This window comes from Lactuca virosa, chromosome 4 (assembly GCF_052849685.1).
Source record: "Lactuca virosa cultivar CGN04683 chromosome 4, Lactuca_virosa_CGN04683_v6, whole genome shotgun sequence".
NCBI lineage: Eukaryota > Viridiplantae > Streptophyta > Magnoliopsida > Asterales > Asteraceae > Lactuca > Lactuca virosa.
Window position 1 is genome coordinate 493273317 of NC_136429.1, and position 18668 is coordinate 493291984.

The 18668-nt window shown below is 33.0% G+C and overlaps 1 protein-coding gene and 2 long non-coding RNA genes across 4 annotated transcripts; 2 read left to right on the forward strand and 1 right to left on the reverse strand.

The window, feature by feature from the left end:
• Positions 1–6941: 6941 nt before the first annotated feature.
• On the forward strand, positions 6942–8139 carry LOC145106955 (uncharacterized). The gene is made up of 4 exons (XM_079043866.1): positions 6942–6965; positions 7019–7081; positions 7198–7240; positions 7913–8139. The coding sequence occupies exons 1-4, from the start codon at positions 6942–6944 to the stop codon at positions 8137–8139; spliced, it is 357 nt and encodes a 118-aa protein (XP_078899992.1).
• Positions 8140–9230: 1091 nt separating this feature from the next.
• LOC145109308 (uncharacterized) lies at positions 9231–14580 on the reverse strand. Of its 2 annotated transcripts, none has more exons than XR_013708928.1 (4): positions 13066–14580; positions 12511–12701; positions 9930–10010; positions 9231–9422 (listed from the first exon to the last, which is right to left on the reverse strand). It is a non-coding gene; the product is annotated as an uncharacterized LOC145109308 (long non-coding RNA). The 2 variants fall into 2 exon arrangements; XR_013708927.1 differs by having other exon boundaries at positions 9231–9426.
• Positions 14581–17101: 2521 nt separating this feature from the next.
• On the forward strand, positions 17102–17971 carry LOC145169388 (uncharacterized). The gene is made up of 3 exons (XR_013742463.1): positions 17102–17275; positions 17387–17764; positions 17876–17971. It is a non-coding gene; the product is annotated as an uncharacterized LOC145169388 (long non-coding RNA).
• The last annotated feature ends 697 nt before the right edge of the window (positions 17972–18668 follow it).

An 18668-nucleotide genomic window follows, 5' to 3' on the forward strand; every position in this document is an offset into this window, starting at 1 on the left:
TCACCATGGTCTCGTTTCTCCGGTTTCACAGACGAGGAGGAAGCGGCGTAGGTTGCTACGACTTGCTTCCCTTCAATTCCGACTGGACAACATCCCACCGACGGTCTTCAAATCCAGCAACGACAGAAACGGCGACAGCGGCTATGGCGGCCGACATCAACTAGGCGGCGATGGCTGCAACTTCGCTCGTTCACTCCTCATAGCCCCGTCGCCAAGATCTCGACTCGTTGAACCCTCCTTTGCCGGCAGATGTGGATGCGACTTCGACAGAAAAGGGAGCTGCGACGCCGGAGATTGGAGGAAGAAGGGGTAATGGCAGCTGGAGGGATAAGGGTGGAAAGGGTGGTGAAGTTGGCGGCTGGGAATGGACTTTTAGGGTTAGGGTTCACCGGTTGTCAACGTTATATACCAGCTCCCTTAAAACTTATTTCCATAATAACACTATCAGCCCTTCATTTCCGTTTTTATTTCAAATTAAATCCTTAATTTACCATCTAAACCCTTCCTTCTGAAAATCCTTACAATCAAGTCCGAGATATTTTCCAAGCAGCCCCTGCTTCCATAAATCCTTACATATAAAGCCCAAATAATACCAAACACTCCCTGACTTCTAAAATCCTTGCAAAATAAATCCCGAGATTACCCTTTAACCCCCGAAACTAACATTCCGATAATTATTATTTGTTTTTGGGTGTAATAATCTAAAAAGAATAATAAAATTACTTCTCGGGGTTCCGGGTCTATTATTTAATTATTCTATTTTAAACGGGATGTTACAGTTAAATAACTAAAAATGACCTAAACCCTAAAGTAAACACCAATTAGGAATCCCGAGTTTTACCTTATTTGCATTTACACCCCAAGATTTTATATAACTTGACGAAAGCCCCTCTTTTTTACCTTCCAATTTGTAGGCAACATCAAGTTGGTTCCAGCTTTTGTCATATGATTGAGCTTTATATGCGGTGGTTAAGGATTAGGTAGTATCGATTGAATAAACCAATAAATTGACTAACGATAAAATTTGGCCATTGATAAAAGCGTTTACTTGAATAAACACAAACAGTCGTTGTGCTTTACGTTTTAGTTTACTAAATAAACACAAACAATCGTTGTGCTTTACGTTTTAGTTTACTTAATAACCATGTACTAAAATTTATGAACTTATTGGGTAATATTATGTCAAAAGTAGTATTTTCAAGAAAGTGATAATAAGTATATTTTTATAGGTATGTGATGGTGTTCAATAGCGTATTCTATAACTTAAAATATGTTAGGGCTTTACTGCTCCTTTGTTGTCAATGTGATATTTATTAATTTTTAGTTGGATTGATTTTCCGTAAAACAATAACACACAAAGGACACATAAACATCGTAAGTACATTGCTATTAACTAATATAGACATAACAAAATACATAATAATGCTTTTATAAAAATCATATATTCAAAAGTAAATATTATGCCTAAATTGCCCTATTAGGGTAACACCGATACCAAAGCAAAATCAATTTAATATAAGTACAATGCTATTTCTTGAATGTACAAATCTTATGCGGGAATAACAAAAGAAAAAACAAATACATATACAAACATAAATATGCAGAAAAGATGTTCTTTAGTTTACAGTTTAGTCAACTATAACATTGTACTTTCATTTATAATAATATGCAGTACACCCATATTGTGAATATGATGCATTGGCCGTTTGTATCTTATAAGATGGTAAAAAAATATAACACTTAATATTAAAAAACAAATAACCTATTTTAGATTAGTATAAGTATGAATAATTCTTTACGAAGTTCCAACAAATGTTTTTTTAAAAGAATGTGTTTTTTTCCCTAAAATATCATATATGTTCATAGAATTTAGAATGGTCATATCGCTTCTTTTATTATTACATATAAACACTCTTTCTTGAAGTATTTCATGAGCTAGTAAAGTATAATCGACACGGAAAAAGATTTTGGATGCTAGAAAAATGAAAATAACATATTTTTTTTTTGTATTGATGGTGATTATCATGATGTAAAGAAAATTCAAGACATTAATGGAGTTCCATCATAAACAAAAACTAGTAATGTACTTAGAAAATTATGACAAATAGCTAATTAAAAGTGATGTATACAACAAAATATATCACAATCTTACATAAAACAAATTGTAACCTTCTTGAAAATATATCATTCTTTTCTTTTCACTCTAAGTGTATAATCATAAACTTTTTCTTTTTTGTGAATTTAAAAAAAAATGAAAGGAAAAGGAAGTCGAAATAATAACAATACAATATTATAACTTGATATTAGTATTGGAAGGTTACACACAAATAAACCATATACTTACGTATATAATATGTTAAGTCACTAGTAATCTTTTTGCTTTGTAACTCCCTCTATGTTTATCTTCTTTTCCATTTTGATGGACTCTAGATAACACAAACCAAAAAGAGAAAAAAAACAAGTGTAAGTAACCTAAAATGAAAATAATGTTTATAGGGAAATTATTTTGATTAAATAATGAACTAATTGGCATAAGTTGAAAAGTTGTGTTATGTAGTGAAAATATTTCAATTAACTAATCCATTAAATACCATATGATGATAATTTGTTGGCAGTTTTAAATGAATTTGGTTCAAGATAGATGATTTATCATGAACTATATTGATTTGAATGACTGTTTTTATAAGTTTTATAAAGATAAATATATGACTAACAATATTTTTTAAATCAGAAAGATGTTGTCAAGACTTAACAAAGGTTAGATTTATCAAATGAGTATGTTTTTGGTCTTCAAGGAAAGGCTTATTATGATGAAATAAAATAAATTTAACAGACTAAACTAACGACTAATATATTTACACTTAACGCATGTCAAATTCATCAAATGAGTGTGAATTTTTTTTAAGTAAATTCTTATTAGGACGAAATAAAATAAACTATTCATCAAATGACTTAAAAATATGAACAAATAAAAGAACAACACTTGTCCTTGAATGGACACATGAATCTTAGGTGTCGTTTGTTTTTTCGAAGCGAAAATGTCTGAAGTCTGCGGATCACCTCTGCAATCCTCTGTAGCAGAAGAGGGGGACCAAACGGCTGCATCATATAATAAAAAATTTGTTTGTTTTTTAACCTCTGCAGACTACTGCAATAAGTTAAAGTAAGGTGTGAAGATGTTTGAAGCAGATGGTCAAGTGTTGCGCCATGCAGCACACGCACAACAGTTTTTAAGTTAGAAGTCTTCTAAAAAACAAACAACTGCGAAGGACAAATGATGCGCGTGTGCTGTGCGGCGTAACAATAAATGGTCAGAAATGGTTTTTTAGAAAAAACAAACTAACACCTTAAACTTTAAATAAATTTAAGGCTTGCAACTTAGCCATTCACAGTGTTTGCTTAAACTTGTCCTCCAAAAATTATAGTTATGGACATATGTAACTCTTAGTAACGATTAAACATGAAAAAATAAAAATTGAGAACTCTCAAAAGCAACATAAGCACAAAAAAAAATGTTGCTCATGAAATTTAAATAAATCTAAATCCATTATAAGAGCAATTAGTATTCTCATTGATGAGGCGTTATTTTTTAATACTTTGCTTCTCAATTACTAATGATAGTCCATTTTATCACAGAAAAGCTGAAAAACTCTCGAAACAATAATTAAAAATTTAAGATTCTGATAAAAATTTAAGTGAAAGCTTTTTTCTTTTTCAGACAATTAAAAAATCAGCAGTTAAATTTCAAGAAGACCCCTACATATTTCTTGTGATGCAAGTATAATGACAACAATTTCATATTTCCAAAATTTACACTTTAAAAAAAAACATCACCAATAAATACAGTGTGTGTGTGCAATGACAACAATTCCAAAATAATTTCCTATTTTTCTAAATTGCCTGGATTGGTGAAATGAAAGCAATTTCATGATAATTTTTCGTATTTTCATAATTACCGTTTTCTAAAAACATCAACAACATACCGTAATGACAACAATTTCATAATAATTTCTCATATTTGCATAAGGGGCATTAAGAACATGAAGAAGAAGAAAAACGAGTACCTTTGGCTTGAACAAAATCATCAATGTAATTTAAAGCATTTGTAGTGATACAATAACCTGTTAAAAATGAAGTTTATTTTACAGAACACAAATAAAGACTGCATTTTTGTTTTCAAATCCTTTTAGTGACAATTAAAAGCTAAAAGGTTATAATGTAAGGTTACAAATGTCTTTAATGCCCTTTAATACCATGTTATAACAACAAAATGAGGCATATAACATAAAAAAGTTAAAAGCGTTACCATGAGCACGAACAACTAAAGTAGAGAAAACAATAAGGAGAAAGTAGCCGATTTGGAGAAATTGACCTAAAACGTCTAAAAGCCAAAATCCATTTAAAAATCATACAAAAAACAACAAAATTACACGAAGAATCAAACTCTCAAATGGATATTGCAAGACAACTTTTATCTCTAATGAAATCAAAATCCATACATACTTTCAATAGGGATCTCCTCACACTCAGTAGTAGAGCTTCATAATGGTGGAATAGTAGGTTTCTGTTGTGTCAGCCACAACTGCTTCCTGAGCAAAAGTCATCACTCCAATAATCAAAGATTCAGACTTTCAAATTTCAGACTTTGATTGAAGCAAAGAAATCAATGTATAGTCGAAGAGGATATATATTTATTTTCTTAATGTGCAAAATGGATTGACGATTCTCGATTGGGAGTTTGGAAGCATGTCAACGTGAATAAAAATCTCGATACCTTGATAAGAACTGAGATGCAATGAAATCGATTTGAGGCTTGAGAAGGAGGAGACAAGAGGTGTTGGCGACAATTCTCACAGAAAATGGTGAAGATCCAAAAGCAAACACGTACGATTCAAACCAATGAAGTACCGATATCTCACTTTATCAATGCAAGGGACTAAAACTGTCAAGAAGTGAAAATTATGTGGCCAAATTCAGAAAGCCCAAATCCCTACTGTTTATATTAATAGTTCGACTTCCGTGTTCGTTTTTCTCAAACCCTAACACGAATCTCTGTGCCTCCCTCGGCAACAATGAAGTTCTGGAGTAAGAATTAACTCTTCGTTTCTCTTTCATTATCTACACTATCTAGTCATGCAAATCTTCACTTTGTGATATTTATCCTTTTCTTGTCACAAGCTTTATTTGTTTATGTTTCATCTGTATGTATGTTATTTTTAATCTATTATCGTCTTTATGCTTGGGGAGGTTGTTTCTGACTCATTTTGTTTGGCCATATATTCATTGGTGTTTAAGGTTACATTACATTCAATATTGATGCAGTTGCTAATGTCAAAAACGGTGAATTCTGTAAAGTGAAGCTTAGAGGGCGATATTTGATTATCTTACAAGTATGTATGTATAACTTTTGGTTAATGACCTAGAAAGGTAACGAACTTTGGTCTTTGTCCACATTTAGGTAACCATGTTTTTTTTCATTCACATTTGACCATTGAACTTGTTTGACCTGTTCAAAATATGGTAATATGACCGGTAATTAGCGGTAACATTACCTTATTATGAACATGTCAAACAAGTTTACTGGTCAAATGTGTACGAAAAAAACATGATTACCTAAATTTGGACAAAAACCAAAGTTCCTTACCTATTTTGGTAATATTGGGTTCTTTATGTTAAGGGCAAGTAGTCATAAGATCCATTGATGTGAAATGAAATTGGGTTGTCCGGTCTTGTGTATGAGGAGATGGTTAAGTCTTGGGCCAACCCAGTTTAGGCACAGCTAGTTAGGGGTTAGGTTGTATACCCTTAAGGGGTTAGGTTGTATGTGTTTTAAAGACCGAGCAACACAACTTAACCCATGACTAGCCGAGACTAAATTGGGTTAGATCAAGCCTAACCTAATTGTTCATTAACTGTCGGAGCCTGATCCCAAGGCACACAATCCCTAAGACGGTTCTTGTCCAATATTACCAAAACGGGTAAGAAACTTTGGTTTTTGTCCGTATTTAGGTAACCATGTTTTTTTCGTATACATTTGACCAATAAACTTGTTTGACCTGTTCATAATAGGATAATATTACCGTAATTACCGGTCATATTACCCTATTTTGAACAGGTCAAACAAGTTCAATGGTCAAATGTGAACGAAAAAAACATGATTACCTAAATGTGGATAAAGACAAAAGTTTGTTACCTTTCTAGGTCCTATAACTTTTGGAAAAGGGATATGATATTTTGCTGCATTTACAACTAGCTAATTTTTTTGTTTTCTGTTTTTTTTTGTTTACTCAGGCTGTGTTAGGAGAATTTAAAGGTGATCTACAAGAGTGTGTTGAGTTGGACATTATTGTAGATCACAAAAAAATTCAAATAGCAAAGCTTTACCCATATAAGCGACGCCAAAAACCACTGGAGTGGGTGTTTGACAAAGATTTCACCATTTGTCACAATTTGAGAGATGGGATTGTTAGCTTCTACAGAAGCACAACTAGAGAACGTTTATATGACCCTGGATATCCTTCTTTTTTTGAAATGTTTTACTAACTTAGAATCTCTTATTTCAATATTGACGTTTGGTGTTGTTTTACTCCTTGATCAATTTGTTTGTGTGTTGTGTGTGATCACTGTATATGAAGTTGATGGAGATGCAGATTCATATTTAGATGTGGATTCATTGTTCGAGAAGGTCGATGAAGAGACACAACCGAATGTTAGTTTTGACATTTATAATTCAGAGAGAATTTTGTGAATGATATTTTCGCTTGACCTTGGTTTATATATGTATATGTTAAAACAACATACATGTAATGATTTTATAATGTGAATTTATTTATTGACAGGAAGCACAAAACGAGGAGGAAGAAACAATGTTCGAGGAGGTCGATGAAGAGACACAACCAAATGTTAGTTTTGACATTTATAATTCAGAGAGAATTTTGTGAATGATATTTTCGTTTGACCTTTATGTTAAAACAACATACATGTAATGATTTTATAATGTGAATTTATTTATTGACAGGAAGCACAAAATGAGGAGGAAGAAACAATGTTCGAGGAGGTCGATGAAGAGACACAACAGGATGTTAGTTTTGACATTTATAATTCAGAGAGAATTTTGTGAATGATATTTTCGTTTGACCTTTATGTTAAAACAACATACATGTAATGATTTTATAATGTGAATATATTTATTGACAGGAAGCACAAAACGAGGAAGAAGAAATAAGTCATTCGATCGAAGGTATTGTTTTGTTTTCTGTTAAAAGTCTAAAGTCGGAATCTAATTTTCTAAGGAGTAAATTGCACGAATGGTCCCTATGGTTTAGGGTAATTTGCATGTTTGGTCCCTAACTTATATTTTTAACTCAGAAGGTCCCTACTGTTTGTTTTTGTTACACGCTTGGTCCCTGTCTTACCTAAAAAAACTATTTTGCCCTTGATTTTTTAATTTATTTAAATAAACACACCCCCAACCTCAACCCCACCCCTCACCTTTACCTTATCTACCCCACCATTTTTCCCTGTTTAAATAATAGTCTTTTTAGGTATGACAGGGACCAAGCGCGTAACAAAAACAAACAGTAATGACCAAACGTGTAACAAAAACAAACAGTAGGGATTTTCCGAGTTAAAAAAATAAGTTAGGAATCAAGCGTGCAAATTACCCAAAACCATAGGGACCATTTGTGTAATTTACTCTTTTCTAAGAGGGTGAATTTTTTTTAAACTTATTGCCGACTCCATAAGCTAAAAGAAGTGTTTGGAACTTTGGATAGATTTTTTAAAAAGTAATTTCTACACATCTAATAAGCCATTTTTGAATAGTTTCTCTCTCCTAACTTATTAGAAAGTCTTTATATTTTGATAATTGACCAATATGCCCTTAAACCTAAAAGCTTGGATAATGTTTTAGAAGCAACTTACGACGCCTCACCAACAACAAAAGAGTGCATGGACATTGTGAAGATTTTCCCAGGTTTTGAAGAAGGTTCATCGAGATATTTAGAAGCATACAATGTCTTCCAAAACGAGACAGCTCGTGAGAACTTTATGGTTGCAGAGGCTCACGAAACAAAGATGGCGTTTCTAAAGATGCTAATAGAGAGAAATAAGGGAATTTCTTCTGTTGGAGAGTTATGAGGGAGTCTGAAAGAACATATGAAACATGTTTCAAAAGTGTGTCATAGATTCATAGTCATAGCAAATTTATTAGATTGCATTTAATAGATTGACTAGATTAACATTTTTTTAATAGAAAGGAAATTTATTATCTTATTGCCCTATGAGATGTTACACATAGTCTTCTGCTTTCTTTGTGTAGTCTTTTCGAAGACATGACAATGTCCATGATAGATCAAGAATATGGACATGTTTAGCTGCTTTTGACTTTGCAAAATAGCTCAAGAACCAAACTTTCAAGCACATCAAGAGTTTCTGCACCACCAAAAATGACTTCATGACCTTACCATAACATAATTTAGCTAACTTATTTAACTTTACAACATTTTAAGCAAAATGCACGTGACGATTTTATATAGTTCAATAGAATAACAAGATTTATTCAGTCGGAGATGAAAATTCCGATTTGTCTTGGAGTGTTCAGTAACGGTGAAAAAGTTTGAAATTTGCCAAAGTGTAAACACTGGTTTCATGTTAAATGTATAGATAAATGGCTTCTTTCACAATTATCTTGTCCGATATGTAGGCAGCTTTTGTTTCAACTAGATGAAGTTTAATTGAGTTAGTAAATTCGTTTTTGTTCGATTTTATGAAAGTGTATAGCAAGTTTCGAAAGTAGATTGTTTATGAGGGACCTTGGTGTAAAACATAATTTCTCAAAGGGTGTGTGTTGAATATTTAGTGGTATAAGTTGCATAATGCTCTTATACTTTATGACAATGACATAACTCATCTCTTAATAACAAACTTTAGATTATGCACCACAAGTACATACTGTAATTGTTTTAGTTTATGGGCCGATGGATATATAATATCAAAGATCATTTTGTCATTAGCATAAAATACACATGTATTTTTGTTATATTTACAACGAGAGTCTAAAAAAAAGCTCATCGAAATTGATGATTCATACGCAACTTAAGAAAGTATTATAACTAGTGAAGAGTTCCGTGCGTTGCACGGGTCAGATTCTTTTTGTTGATGTTTGTTGTGTTACGAAATTAAGACGGTATAATTGATTGATTCTGTAAGTACGAGGCTTAAAAACGAAGTAAAGTAGAAGTAGATATCACAATCATTAGCAGTTTATGTTAGGTGCGAACAAATATAAGTACCATGCTATCATGGACGATGCATCGCTAGTTTCTGTAAAAAAAAAAGTGCAAGTACATTGCTATTATGGGGTATGAATTATATTAGATCGTCTGTAGGCATGTTCCAAACTTCTATCCGGTCTTTCACTTCTATCTTGAAATTCAAGGAAAAAAGAAAATCATATCAACGGTGACTCGGAAATACAAAAATTCCCTTAAACTGAAAACATGTTCCTGGAAACTCATATTCACTTTTAGATGAAAACAAAAAATCATTGTATCCAACATCCTTTTAATCAACTCATTAGCTTCAAAAAAGAAAACATTTTCAGCATTCTTCAAATAAGTCAATAAAGTTTTATACAAAAGAAAATTCGGATTAGACCTTCTGAATTCCATTTCTTTAACATCATACATGCATACTTATAAATGAAACATTCTAAAACTTGTAAAACATATTTTTGAAATTTGTAAAATTGTAAGTAACGAAAAGTTAGAAATCTTGGTAACATTTAGAGATATATGGATATTAGAATATAAATTCAAATATGAATGCTCATGGTAGTTAAACGACAAAAGTGCCCAAAATATAATGTTTTTTTTTAATGTAATTAGGTCTTATTTATATGACAGCATTAAAGAATGTAATCAACATACCTGTTTGGATCAGACTGAATAAACCAACTGAAAATCCGATATCTTCCAAATTTTTTAGTCAGCTATGCAATCATTAATACTCTGTGACCAAGTAATTAATGATTAATCAAACTATTATTTGAATAACTAATATAAAAACAATTATCAATCATTAACTTACTATATATATATATATATATATATATATATATATATATATATATATATTTAGGTTCAAATGTTTCTAGCAACTATTGTGTGCATGTATGCACCAATGAGAATTCAGGAAATAATAAATCATTAAATAAATTAAAAAATGGTATAATGGTAAACTTAGTATATCTAATTATGGTAAAAAATAATAAATCATTTAATGCCTCCTTTAAATAATGGAAATCAGTTTAAAACCCTAGATATCACCCTCTTTTTCGTCTGCATCGAACATCGCCTCTTCCTCCGGCGAACATCGTTCCCTCCATCGGCTCTCCATCGTTACCTATTTCAGCAAAGAAAAATGAGACGACTGCTCAGGCAATATTTATTTCCTCGTCTACATATGTTGATGATCAGAATGATATCAGTAGCGAAAGGTCTCTGTATGATTGATTTCAGATTGAGGATGATGGCTAGGGTCCAGTTTAAGGCTGGTGCTTCGTGGTCTAAACGTCGGATTCTGAAGATTTATGCCCTAATTTGTTGATTGGGGTTGCTTCTTCTCGTTGTCGACAACAAGAAAACCAGGGAAAAGCAACAACAACAGATGGCGGTGAAGAGGTGCTCGGTGCCTGTTGTGGAGTCTGCAAAAGGAGGTGAAAACAAAGGCAGCAGGGGATTTTAGGTCGTCAACGCCACCACCGATAGAACCCTAAATCTGCTGTGATATGATTCTACCTTCTGTGGTTTTCTCATTGCCTGCCTCTTCCCAACGTTATAGATTAAGTTGGAGGGAGAACGAAGAGGATGGGGCTTTTCAGATAGATAATAAGAGGGCTAATCCTTCTACAACTTCATGTCGTCAAAGACTTATATTATTACAATGGTAACAAGCTACCTTTTGCTGCTGCTCAAATTGTTCAATCTTTCAGAAATGAGGTATTTTTTTTAGGTTAAGGTCTACTCGAATTGGATTTTCTTTTTGGTTCCCTGATTATCGGTTTTTACCTTTTAGTTGCATTTGTTGTTCAATCATGATTTGATTTGTATTCACAAGATGTCAAAATGGTGTTCTTAGTGAAGACACATGTTTCATTCTTTAAGAATATTCTGCAACAATTTTATAATTTTATTATAATAATATGTACAGTGTGTTATATTCTAACAAAATCATATAACAATCATCTTGTCAGGGTTCTTTTGAAATTATATTTTAGATAATAATTTAACATTGTTGATTGTATTGAGCTTTTTGGATGCATTCTTTGTAATATATTGTTTACGTTTTTATTAAATATGTTAGTTGACCACTCTCTTAGAATATACATAAAGTCAATTTCAAAAAGTATTTTGATCTCGAAAATTTGTGAATTCTATTTGAATTATTCTTTTAGATTAAACTATACGTATTGCTTTTTATATTTATAAAATTCTGAAAGAATTAAAGGTTGAGTAGTAGTATTCTAGTTACATAGTTTTTTATGGGTTTAGGTTTTGAAGAAGATGTCATGTTCTCTTCTTGGCTATACTTCATTCTTTTTATCTTTTGGTTATCTTTTTAGATGAAAGAACAAGTTTTTTTTCGTTGATAAACTATGAATGGTCCTCCAACATTTGCATAATACAAATTCTTTAAGAATATTCAAAATCATTATGCAAGAATAGTTTATTCTATAAGAATATTATTGTTGTATTCTGATAGAATTGTAGTTAATTATTTATATGTTTAATGTGCAGTTGTTACAAGTGTATCACTACAAAATATTTGACAATGAATTTGTGATAGAAATGGCTTGAAGAATGTCTTGAAGACTAGATGGGAAAAACTTGAAGAATGAATTAAAGATTGATCACACTCACTGTTTAAGAATGTTGTTATTTTTTAAGAATTACACTTGTTATTCTTTCAGAATGTTGTTATGATACAATGAATTACAATCATACAATGTAATTATTTGGTATATTATTAATTCAAGAATCGATTTTGTGTATTCTAAAGGAATAAATCGAAAATATATTTACTAGTTTATGATTGACATTCTGTCATTCTGACAGAATAAAATCGAAAAATATATTTCCTAGTTTATGGTTGACATTCTATCATTCTGACAGAATAAAATCAGATTTTTAAATTTGAATTAATTTAAAATATTCAAAATTTTAAAAATAAATGAATTAATTATCCCTAAAAATCCGAAAATTTCCTTTTTTTTAATATAGGTTAATTGACTAAAATACCCTTATGCTGAAATTTGTGTGATTATATGATACATGTTATCCTATTCTAATATCATAGACCCTCAGATCATGATCTTTGATTCTATTCCATCCGGTGGTCCAGATCTATGTATTTTGGCACACAATAGTTAATAAAAACAATATATATATATATATATATATATATATATATATATATAATAACTCACGGATGCAGTTGTGTTGGACATACATTCATTAGGCTTTGCTGGGGTAATGGAGCAGATGGTGGTGAACTTGATGCAGGAGAGGCATGAGGGCATGGCTTTTGTAATACAGATTTACATAACTCACTTTCCATGGGAAAGCAAACGTCGTCAAGTAACTAACCTTTACCCACAAGTGGATTGAAGGAGACTAAATTTCGAATTGGCCCTCCATGTTCTGAAAAACAATGATGAAGTTATCATAAATTTGTGGCAACAAATTTATGTTTGTATCCAATTCCATTCAATTTTAGAGTATTAGTAGAAAACAATCAGGTACTACACAAAAATCACAAAATTAGAAGAACATATTTCAATTTCCAAAAAGAAAAGTCAAATAAGTAAAATTTCATACCAAAAAGCATGGAATATTACTAATTAGCTGCCTATTCAAAACCATTACTAACCTAAATCAATTCACAGAAGCAAAATTAAAGTAGCCTTTGTTGCTATCACTTCAATTCTCATATAGTAAACTATACCAATCAATAAATTTACCAAGAACTCATATTTGGATAACTAAACTTTAAAAAGCACGTTACAATTTGAATATCTTCAAATGGCTTCATCTTTCGGGTCCCCTATTTCATTGTCCTCCCTTATGAGGTCCTGTAAACACACACATAGTTAAACATAACAATTTAGAGAAGAATTGTTTACCCCAAAAAAGTAAAACACATAAAAAATAATGCTTGTAAACCGTGACACAAAAAGGGAGAGGAATGAATACCTGCAACAGATAGCAAACCATGGAGTAATTTATTGGTAAAAAACGACTTCACATACGAATAACTGGACTTATTTACACCCCTTCTAAAAATATAGATATTTTCGAGTTTCTACATTTGAGTTTGTTTTATTCCCACTAACACCATATAGAATTAGACCAAAATAGATTCAATCAGATAAAAAACTTATGGATTAAAGGTTTTATATAATAGACCTAGTTAATTTGGCTGAAAATCAACATACCATGATTCAAGCATTTCATCGACCAATTGGGGTGCATAGTGAAACTCTCCTTCAAATGTCAGTCAATTCTTGAAAGCTTCTTTAAGAAAACCATACAAATATATCAGTAAGCAAAGACAGTAGAGAGCTCAAGGAAAGAAAGAAAATGAATTCCTTTATGCTCGTCTATTAGGAAAAAAAACCAGTCAATTTATTTTTTCCTTCCACTTCTATACGACACCAACTTGGCTTTAAATCATCCCAAATACAACTATGTATTACAGAAATTAAAAAAAATATATATATATTGATGATTATTCCGTCACGTGAAAAAGTCAATCCAACAATTAATAACTACTCGATCTTCTTCGTTGGTGGAGGATCGGAGAAAGTTTTGAGATTGGGGGAGTTAGGGGGAAATTTCCGTGTTCTATAAGAAATAAATAAGAGGAGGAAGGTTCATCTTCTCACAAAATTTACCCAACTGACGGTGCTTATGCTCCGGCGACACCAGCAAAGCCAAGCTGATCGAAAAACACGATCTGAAAACACTGGCTACAAACTCCATATGCTACAATTGATTAGCCCATCTGTCTTAACAGAAACGGAAATTCGAAGATTAAATGAGAAAAAATAACGATGACGCTTAGAGGAAAAACGGAACGGAGGACTTCAATAATAGTGAACATAAGGAACCCGCAAGCCGATGTTAGTGAAGTTGTTGAAAGCGGAAATGAGTTCGAGAATCTGATCGGAAGAAGCGGTGGAATGACCATCTATGAAATCAAGAAAGAGGAGCGCCTGAGACTGCAATGGGCATCGAAGGCTTCCAGTGGGGAGAATAACCAATAACATCGGAAGTAATCATTTCTTGAGTGGATCAGCGGGGTGACTACAACGAAAGAGCGATGGGAAGAACGGAAAGGGATTTTTGGGGGGCTAATCCCAATTGGATTAGAGCGGTAGAGATGAGTATCAAAGCAGTAGTTGAGGCAGTGGGGTAATCCTGATTGGATTACAGTAATCTGATGAAAGCACCGGAGCAGAACACATGTCCGAAATGGGACACTGTCCAAAACGGCACAATCCACATGCAAAACGGAACGATCCAATGAAAGATTATAAGGCCGCCCGATAGCGTTGCAATGGACGAGTGCGTGGTCTAGGTTGCCACGAACCACGACCGCATACACCATCCTAGTGGCTCGTAGTGGTTCGTGGTCGTGCTCGGGACAACGAATGGAAACGGCCAATTTGATTGGCTGTTGAGTAACGACCATATTTAGGGTTAATTTTTTTTTTTAATTTTACCTTTCAAACAACATTAAACCTCTTCTATAAATACTAGGGGTGTGTAAAAAACCGCACAAACCGTCCGCACTGCACCGCATAATACGGTTTAGAATTTCGTGGTGCGGTTTGCGGTTCATCATTTTATCAAACCGCACTATGCGGTGTGGTTTGCGGTTTGTATTTATAAAACCGCGGTTCAAACCGCACCGCGCCGTATGTTATATATATACTTTTTTTTCTTTACTTTGTTATAATTTCAAATCACGATTTAGAAACGATGTATTTAAATATATTTTCTTACAATAACCAAATATCTATAACGTAACATTAAATCAATATTAGATGAAGATCTCACGGTTTACAAGAATATAGCAACTATAACGGCAATATAAAGCAATAACAATGACACTTACAAAACTATAGTAGCATGAATCACAATTTATTAAAAACGATTTAACTTGAAAATTGTATTTGTTTTTATAAAATGAAAGCAATCAATTTTTATAACCGGGTCAGTTTTTTGGTTTTTTGATAGATTTAATGTTGAACAACTCATTAAACCGCACAAACCGCAACCAAACCGCATAAACCGCCCGCATCAAATCGCACCGCATAATGCGGTTTCGAACATCTATGGTGCGGTTTGCGGTTTCTAAAATATTCAAACCGCATATGCGGTGCGGTTTGCGGTTTTGGCTCTAAACTGCACCGCGCACACCCCTAATAAATACCATACATATTCATTCATTTTACTCAAACAATTCTTTTCTCTTCTTCTCACAATCACACACTTTTTTTTCTTGATAAATTCAAAACCAATGGCTCCTAAAAGGATGAATTGGTCAGAAAATGAAGAATAGAACTTAGCATTAGCATGGGTAGCTGTTTCAGAAGACCCAGAAATACCTCCTAATTTTAGGGTAAAAGTTGGAAACGTTTTCCATAATTTAATGGGTTGTCAAAGTCGTAATCTTGATGAAATATGTTTGAAGTTTCGCGACATGAGGGTTAAATGCCTTGAATTTAATGGGATTTATAACTTTGTTATAAACAACGTAGACGAAGGTGACCTGTTTGCTGTGGCCATGCACCAATATGAAGACACGAAACACACACCGTTTAAACACGTCAAAGCTTGGCGAAAATTGAGAGAGTCCGCAAAATTTAGTCATTAAAAATAAGGGTTAAAAACTAGTTTAAGTTGTTTGTGGTTGCATTTTTATGTTTTTTTATTATTATGTTTTTTTATATTTTATGTTGTGTTTTAAATTACTGTAATCTTTGTTTCATTGAATAAAAAACTAATTTAAAAAGAATATGTTTTATTGTGTTTGTGAATTAAATTTAAATAAAAATATGTTTTATTGTATTTTAATGTATTTTTGAATTAAATTTAAATAAAAAAATGAGGTGGAGTGGTGTGTTTAGTGGTAGCTATCCCATGGTCAGTGGTAGGGAGTGTGGTGATGATGTGACACCCATCACTATAGTGGTTAGTGGTGGGTATAACGGATGGTCTAAGAGCTGTTCACAAACTGACTTGTTGACCACCAAAAAAATATGGAGTAAATTACTGTAAGTCCCAAATTTTGCTTGATGTATCAATCAGATCCACTTGATGGTGCGGAATGCCAATCAAGTGGATGATGCAAGATCAAATGGAGAAGAAGGAGAAGAAGAAGAAGATGAATCTATGATGTATTGATGATAAGATTGATGATCATTACACAAGATTCACACACACACACACACACACACACACACACTCTTCTTCTCTCTAACTTTCTCTCTCTACAATATGATTATGAATGAATGCTCTCTTGACTCCTCACCCTTAATATATATATATATATATATATATATATATATATATATATATATATATATATATATATATATATATATATATATATATATATCAGTGTTGTAAATATCGGCCTAGGCGGCCGATTAATCGGCGCCTAGGCGCTTGGCGGTCCTCTACCGTCGACGTTTATAGCTAATCGGACTATATAATCGGACGTGGTCAAAGTCGGTCAAAGACGGGTCTAGGCGGGTCTAGACGGGTCTAGGCGCCCAAATCGGTCAACGAAAGTCAACATAATTTTAAAAAAATTTAAGGGCAAAATTGTCAAAATGTAACGAATGCTTCTAAGGTTGCTTCCGATTTCTCATTCGATGCAGTAAAAAAAATCGAGATTCTCTCTGCCTCTCTGGACACAACCCACGAACGAGAACGAACAAAGGGAAATCGGCGCATCTGCTTCTTCTTTCGACTTTAGCTCCGGCCTCTCACGCGTCGACTTTAGCTCCGGCCGCCGGTTCGTCATCTCTTTCAAGCAACACGTCGCAGTCCCCTTCCAAGCTTCAGTTCACGACTTCACGCCTTCGCAGTCGCAGTTCCAGCAACATTAGATAAATTCGCAACTTGGAATGAAAACGAAGACTGGAACACCCTCTAAAATCGTCTGTTCTTTCTAAAATCCTTTGTTCTTTCTGCAACATCAGGTAAGCAATGATTTTTTAAAATTGTTTGTTCTTTCTTCATCTTTCTAAAATCGTTTGTTGTTTGTTCATCTTTTTTAATTGTTGGTTGGATTTCTGTCTTGGTTGTAACAGGTAAGGCAGAAGGGTATTTGATTCGGGTAATTTCTTGACCAAAATCTCTAAATGTTTTGTGTATGAAAACATATGCCCACCAAGTGTTCGATCAATTGCCTGAGTGAAGGGTATTTGGATTCGGGTAATTTCTTGACTAAAATTCTGGTCCCTTGATCATCTGTGAAGTTATTAAGAACCATGGATTGAAGATGTAGGTGGTTTGGTTCTAGTTCTCGGTTGTTTATGGTACGACAGTGGTGGAGTGTGATGGTGCAGAACAGATGCAAACATGAAGGTGGTCAATGGACGTGTTTGGTGGTTGGAGCAAAAACGAATGGAGCAGTTGGTGGTATTTGGCTGTATGTGTATGTAGCAAAAACATAGATTGGATTGCAGGTTAGTTCTTCATCCCTCAATTCTTGGTTTTATGTGTGTATGTGTATGCAGCAAGAACACATATTGGTTTTGCAAATGTCTGAAATTGAATATCTTTTTCCATTTTTCCAGCTCTATTGATCTCTCAAGCACCACACCAGATGTTTTAAGCAGTGAGTTATGTAAAAGGCTTAAAGGGTTTCTTGCAGCATGGCCTCCTTCAAGTCCCTAACCTCATGTCAATGAACTTCTTATAGCAAAGGAGTTTTTTTAATCATAGTTTCATGTTATAATGCTATATTTATTAAAATTTTAATATATATTTTTTATTTATAATGTTATATTCTTAGGTTTAATGTTATATTTATTATTTTTTAAATATTTTTATTAATAATTAATGGTTCCCGATTAGTCCCCCGATTAATCCCCGCCTAGCCGATTAATCCCTTGACCCCAGTCCACCGATTAGCCTACGTCGAGCGATTTATGCAACCCTGATATATATATATATATATATATATATATATATATATATATATATATATATATATATATATATATATAACATCCCGTTTTAAGAAGAATAATTAAAATAATAAACCGGAATCCCAAGAAGTAATTTTATTATTTTATTATATTATTATAGCCCAAAATCGTATAATAATTAATGGGGTGTTGGTTTCAGGGAGCCAAATGATATAATTTTGAATTCCGAGGGTTAAAGTGTAATTTTGGGATTTATTTTGCAAAGAATTTTAGAAGTAGGGGGCTAAAAAGTAAATTCTGGACTTATGTTGGGAATAGTTGTGGAGGGAAGGGCTGATCGGTAACATTTCGGACTTGAATTGTAAAGAGTTTCAGGAGGCAAGGTTAAAAGTCTAAATTGGGATTAGTTTTGAAAGAATTGGGGGATGGAGGGACTAAT

Coding starts and splice junctions, on each gene's coding strand:
- LOC145106955 (XM_079043866.1), top strand. CDS start 6,942: ATGATATTTTCGTTTGACCTTTAT. Junction 7,082..7,197: donor ATGAAGAGACACAACAGGAT/GTTAGTTTTGAC, acceptor ATTTATTGACAG/GAAGCACAAAACGAGGAAGA. Junction 7,241..7,912: donor AATAAGTCATTCGATCGAAG/GTATTGTTTTGT, acceptor ATAATGTTTTAG/AAGCAACTTACGACGCCTCA.